The sequence below is a fragment of the Photinus pyralis genome, unplaced genomic scaffold (genome assembly GCF_008802855.1).
Source record: "Photinus pyralis isolate 1611_PpyrPB1 unplaced genomic scaffold, Ppyr1.3 Ppyr1.4_LG2, whole genome shotgun sequence".
In the NCBI taxonomy this organism is placed as follows: domain Eukaryota; kingdom Metazoa; phylum Arthropoda; class Insecta; order Coleoptera; family Lampyridae; genus Photinus; species Photinus pyralis.
The window spans coordinates 9,054,036-9,060,801 of NW_022170403.1; the positions used below are offsets into that span (position 1 = coordinate 9,054,036).

General features: G+C 42.9%; 1 protein-coding gene across 1 annotated transcript; it reads left to right on the plus strand.

Annotated features, from left to right (window-relative positions):
* Positions 1 to 5,162: 5,162 nt before the first annotated feature.
* On the plus strand, positions 5,163 to 6,208 carry LOC116165084. Its single transcript, XM_031479372.1, has one exon. The coding sequence runs from the start codon at positions 5,237 to 5,239 to the stop codon at positions 6,179 to 6,181; it is 945 nt and encodes a 314-aa protein (XP_031335232.1). The 5' UTR covers positions 5,163 to 5,236; the 3' UTR covers positions 6,182 to 6,208.
* The last annotated feature ends 558 nt before the right edge of the window (positions 6,209 to 6,766 follow it).

A 6,766-nucleotide genomic window follows, 5' to 3' on the forward strand; every position in this document is an offset into this window, starting at 1 on the left:
AGGGGTCGCCACTAGGGATAGGCGATAACTGTTTTCACCTATCGATAAGTATCAGGTACTTACCTATCGATATATTTTACTTATCGATATGCCGATAATTATCGAAATATCGATGGTCTTTAATGGGGTAGTAAACAATATAGAATCATAATGCAGATTGGTAACATTTCAAAAAGTACACACAGATAAAATTTAAAATAAAAAATAAAATAAAATAAAATAAAATTGGATCCCGGTCAGACGTATTGCTACCAGAGGGTATTATTTTGGTTATCCAGAAGGTATGACTTAAGTTGTTTTTTAAATCTCACTCCGTCTAATTCTCTTAATTTGGCGGGGATATTGTTCCGCGATGTTGTACGAAAAAGATCGTCTTAACATGGAGGTGTTATGTTTGGGGGTTGTTAATAATCCACGAAATCTTAGATTTAGATTATGTGTAGGTATCAGTCCTAAGAGTTATTTTGGAATATAAATACGGAGGGGATTCTGACTTAATAATTTTATTATATAGACATAAAGAGTGCAATACACGTCTATTTCTCATGTTAAGCCAATTGGCACTAATAAGTTTATTAGAAATGCTATGAACAGTTCTGGGCACGCCATATATCAGCCTCAAACAGGCATTTTGGAGACGTTGAATGCGTTGTGTGTCCCTCTGGTCTAAACAGGGTCCATATATTACATCACAATAATTTAAGTGCGATAAGACCAAAGATTCACATAACGTTTTCCTAAGGCTTGAATTGAGAAAGTCCTTATTTTGATAAATTAGGCGTAGGTAATGAAAACCATTTTTAATACATTGATTAACGTGAGATTTAAACCTTAAATGGCTATCAATAACTAATCCTAAGTTTCTGATCTTTTGGCATACTTCCAGATTCCTACCCTGAACGTTAATCTTTACATGTGGAAGTGTTTCTTTATAAAAGTATTCATTGCATAGCAACATCACTCTGGACTTTTGCGGGTTTATTTTTAACGAATGTAATTCAACTAAATGCACAAACGATTGTAGATTTCTGTTTATTATATGATATATCGCACGCTTGCTTAACGTCACGTGGAGGAAAAGAATAATACATTTGGGTATCGTCTGCGTACATGTGCATGCGCAAGTCCTTGATACAGCCTCCAATGCTTGACGTATAAATTGCAAACAAAATAGTTCCTAGAATGGATCTTTGCGGAACACCGCTGGTGATATCCACATATTTGGATTTAGTATTCTTGTAGACTACGCTCTGTTTATGATTAGTCAAATAACTCTCAATGAGTGAAATTGATTGAAGGGACAAACCACAGTGTTTGAGAATGACCAAAAGCAAAGCGTGGTCAAGAGGGTCAAATGCTTTTGAAAAATCAAGCAGAACTAGGATTGTGGCAAGTTGTTTATCTATTTTTCGTTGTGCATAATGTGTAATTTACAAGTGTGCGACTTAGAAGAGCAGCGGTAATAACTTACTGACACTTTGTTTAACAGTAGCAAATACGTCATAGTAGGAATATCTTTCGTAGCGAAATAACCGTTATACGCTCTACTCAGCCAATATCGAAATTGAAAACTACGTTTGTGTTACTTAAATTGCAAGAGATTTCTGCTTTAAAAGATCATCCCTTAATATTCTTCATCATTCGTGAAACGTATTACATTTACGGCCGGTATTATAAGCCTATGTTGTCAGCTAACAGTGTTAACAACATCATTAGCTGACGACATACGACTATAGTTAAGTATGGCTTTATAATACCGGCCATTAATGTGGTATATTTTTTGCCCAAACTGATGTACCTATAAACGAATTTGTACAATAAAATAAAGAAGTAACAAAAAAAACCGAGCGAGTATTGTGGATACACTGTTTGGAAAGATGATCAATATGACGACTGTGCTTAGGTGCCTACTACTGTTCAAATGAAAGTAATGCAATTTGTAAACCGGTCGAGTGTGGTTGCCATGTAAATCAAACTACAAAAACGTGCGCGTACAAATCTGAGAATCCTGCATACCGATTTTAAAAAGTCGTTGCCTGAATGACCACATCGTATAATTATACTATAAAATGGAAAACACTTTGTATCTGCTTTCAATATATATACTTGATACTTGATGCTTTGGCATATGCCTGGCGTAGCCGCCTCTCCCAGAATTGTAATTTTATATTCAAAGGTATTAGTTCTACAATGATGAAGATGACAGCTGGATGAGAAATAATAAATGCACTCCATTATTGATCCCTTTCTTTATGTATGCCCGTGCCGACCTTACCGAAAGGTCATTACGATGAAAAATTATTGAAAATCACCTAAATGGAGAACTAAAATTATTTCCTCTTCATACCTATACATAAGGCCATAACTTATTACTTTAGCTTTATGGTAATGGCGATAATAATACAGTACTTAAATGAATCGTTAATTTCTAAGAAGGCGTGCATTTCGTTATAAATTGGGAACAATTTATTACTTCGCACTTATACGTTAATGGCAAGCTGTCAATGGAAGTACCCTTATGCACACAATTGGTAATGGTTCCTACAGTAATTCACTTATGCGTAAACAGTCGATTATGATATACCCTTTGGGCGTAATCCGAGTAATTTTGTTATTATACACAGTTTTAGCACTGTTATATTGTTGATAGTACTTGTCTATTGGTTTTGGGCAGAACAACAGTAATTGCGCATTATTTAATATAATTTATGTAGTACGTAGTTTTTTTTTTCTTATGTTTTACAAAATGTATTTGATCAATAGAGCCCTTGTTTGCCTTAGTGCCACGCGTGTTTCATTTCCCAAACTCGCATGTGTAATAATTTACCTAGAAACCAATAAAACTGCCAACCGAAAGCGGACTTAAGAGGGTAAGTTAATCATGCGTATCGGACCGACAATTGAGGGTGTCGATACTAATTAATATTTCGAATACGAATTCCAAGCGGGAGATTTGGTCAGTATTGTTTCGTGCTTTCTAAGTGTTGTGACGTGCACTTGTTAAATTGGAATAACTCGAATTACCACAGTGAGTGAGTACCTCTGCTTGTATAATTATTGTATGAATGTAATTCGGCTTTTGTTCATAAAAGGGTAAAGGTGTACCCTTTCCTCAGAAACGTTGAGCATATGAATTACGTATGAGATGCGAGTTATTAGTAGATAATTAATTACCGAAGGTACCTTCTTGATTAGGAGTTAGAGTATGTTGATAATTAGTAAATAAGACTTATAGGGGTGTCGAATGCAATGCCCGCAGAATGTGCATTTGTGCGTGCAGTTAATTACTGCTTGTCCCTAATTGGAATAGACTAGTTTGCCTGCCCACGTTGGAAGGCCTCTGATGGTCTCATTGGGGGTACGTCGGGCATGGGTCCAGGTCCATATACCTGTATCAATTTGGCCCGGCGTTGAGTAAAGCCTTCCTTCACTAATCGGGAGCTACGTCCGGCTGGGCCGGCGTTGGAAGAGCTCCTTAGCGCATGGAGGATACGTGGCAGGTTGCTAGTCTTTGTTGTGCCGGAGATGGCGTCTGGACACGTGTAAAAGGCCAGCCATATTTATCTCACTTGGAGTTACGTTACGGTCGTAAGAGCTCTGGGCCAATTTAAGGGCGCGTAGGGCCGTCTGGTCGGTGGCTGTGCCCGGCACCTCAGGAATGGTTGGCCCAGCACGTCGGGGGAAACGCTCAGCATCTAGATCCGTCCTGCCCACCACGCTGGATGCACCGTCCACCAGGATTCATCGTGCGGGCCGGTCGATCAGTGTAAGGACCCCGCGTCTGGGTTTTCTGAGCCCACCGCGTTGAAAGACTCCTGTTACCCTCGTTCATTGTGAGGGCGGGGCGTTCCAGGGGCAGGCTACGTGTCCGCACCTAGATACATGTAATGTGAGGAGGAGAGCCATGGCAATTCATTGCGCATGAGGGTTACGTATTCCAGGCCTCGGCGGGCCCGGGCGTCACAAGGCCCCCTTTATGTGAGTTACGGACAGCGTAAGGGCTACCGGGACATGTGGGCCCGGCTGTAGCCAGCTGACGTGTGAAAGACTCTTTTATACCCTCGTTATTTCCACGCAGGAGGGTAGGGATTGCACAGGGGGATACGTAGCCGGGTGGCATATGGGGTCCTGGACGTAAGAAGACCCTCTGTTCTCGTAACCCCGCTACTACGGTAGCTTGTTGAGAGTTGTTGAGTAACATGATTAGAGTAGTTAGGCTGAATGCAAGACAGAGGTGCTCCTTGTGTTTCTTATAATTACAGTGGTCCAGGCCGAGAGCAGCCATGGAGGCCAGGTACCGTTAGAGACCCAGATGATCCTGACAATTTGGGGTGAGTGATATCAATGGTCACGATTGACTGATTTATTGATTATATCGTCATGCCCCTCACATATATGAAAGAATTGATTGACGTTAAGTAAATTATGACATCGATGCATATAAAAAGATGTCACCTTTCTGTAAGCACTATCTCTGCCTGCGAAAATATAGACTGGTGTCTTACAGAAAATATCAGAAGTGGGATTAAACTTTGCGCCTAGCAATTGGTTTGTAATCCAATTGGCACCTTGCTTTAGATTTTGGGGTTGTAATGCAATTGTGTCACACCAAAGATTTTGGTTCTGCAATCGAAATTGCGCTCATCTAAGAATTGGTCTTCTAATCCAATTGCGCTTCGCTGAGGTTTTGGTTCTGTGGTCTGATTTGAGCTCACCTAGGATATTGGTCCTGTGATAAGTTACAGCCTGTCATACAATTGGGTTATAATTAAGTTGCGCCTGGTATAATTAAATTGCGCCTTGCGTTACGGTTGATATCGGGATACGGTCGTACCGTTTGTTAAAAAAAAAAAAACGGATTAATTTTCTGAATTTTGCGTCACTTTTGCGATGTTATCGCCTCACGCTTATCTTCAACGGTAGTCGAGATACTCAGTGCATTGAATTGAAGTAAGTGTATGGTAGGGTTCTGTTAAGACAAGAAGGCATCTTGGGTAATTATGTGATGCTTAAGCGGCGGAAGTGAATTTTCTTACAATGAACCATTTCTTGTAGCGAGCTCTTGAAAGGAAGAACTATGGGAAAACATCGCTCAAGATCGTCGGAAGGGCGGAGCAAACGGACTCGTCGTAGTAGAAGACGAAGTAGCTCGCATGATGAAGATAGGTCACGAACCCCTATTGCGTCCCCTAGTCGCACAAGCGACGTATCTTCTATCGACCGACTCGCAGATGTCATGCGTGCGTTTGTTGGGAAGATGTCCACATCTCGAGGAGGTGCATCATTCCGTGGAGAAGCAGTTCCGACCTTTGATCCTGAAGACAGGGATCAAGATGTCGAGATGTGGCTTCGAAAAATGAACGACCTACGTGATGTGTTCCGTTGGTCCGAAGAAGCCACAATATACCATGCCCTATCCAAACTCCGCGGATTGGCAGAAACGTGGTATAAGGGATTACGATGCATCAAACTCAGCTGGGCTGATTGGCAGCAACAACTACTGAAGGCATTCCCTCCATCTAGGGATTTTCACCAACGCCTGGAGGAAATGTTCCTGCGTAAGAAACGGATGGGCGAAAGCTATTCGAAATATTACTACGAAAAGATGGTGCTGATAAACGCGTGCAAGGTTACTGGCACTGACGCCGTGTCGTGTCTGATTGGGGGAATCCAAGACTCAACTTTGAAAAATTCGATAAGAGCTGCGGACTACCAAAGACCTGAGGATCTTCTCCAATACTTTCGATCCTTGCCTGGTACCTCAGCTTCGACGGAGAGAAATACCCAGCCGACGTTCGGACGTCGTGTTGGAACTAGCGCATCATCTCTGAATAGGGCGTGTCACGTGTGCCGGTCGGAGGGCCATATAGCGAAGTTCTGTCCCAAACGAAGAGGAATGGTATGCAACTACTGCCGGAAAGAGGGGCACCAGGAAGTCACTTGCCTCCAAAAGGCAAGAAGGAAGGACGGGGGTAATCTGGGGACTCCCCTAACATGCAACTACTGCCGGAAAGAGGGGCACCAGGAAGCCACTTGCCTCCAAAAGGCAAGAAGGAAGGATGGGGGTAATCTGGGAACTCCCCTAACATGCAGCTACTGCCATAAAAAGGGGCACAGCGAAGCCACTTGCTTTAGAAAGCAGGGGAAGAGCAACGCAACGTCGACGCCCACGACGTTGTGACTAGGCCACCAGGAGGAGAGCCGACCCGGAGACAAATACTTCAAGGATGTCCGTGTCAACGGTATTCCGACGCGAGCGTTTGTGGATATGGGAAGTTCGTGTATCACGATTCGGGAGGCGGAAACCAACGAACTTAAATTGGACGTGAACCGTGGAGATGTTACACACATCCGTGGATTTGGTCAGGGACACGTTGCAACCACAGGCAGCACCAGATTCGTTTTGAGAGTCGATGAAGTGGAAGCTGATGTAAAGGCACTCGTGGTGCCCAACCATGTCCTAGAGATCCCGCTGCTAATAGGTCAGCCGTTTACGGAGCAGCCTCATGTGCTGATGGTCAAGGACAATTCGAACCTGACCTTCTTGAAACGGATCGACTTGAATGCGCCAAAGGAGGGATTTGGTTTAAGCGCAAGGAAGATACCTCTGTGGGCAACACGTGCAGTGGTGATACCTCAAGATCATTTGGGCCATATACCAGTTCGAGCAAATGGAGGTTACTCGGGAGATCTGTACGTGGAAGCCAGTCTGCGGTTAGAGCAAGGACGAGAGTGCTGCATCCCTCGCACGGTGCTACGTATTCGG

Excerpts from the sequence above, each read along its gene's own strand:
- LOC116165084 (XM_031479372.1), top strand. The coding sequence starts at position 5,237 with ATGCGTGCGTTTGTTGGGAAGATGTCCACATCTCGAGGAGGTGCATCA.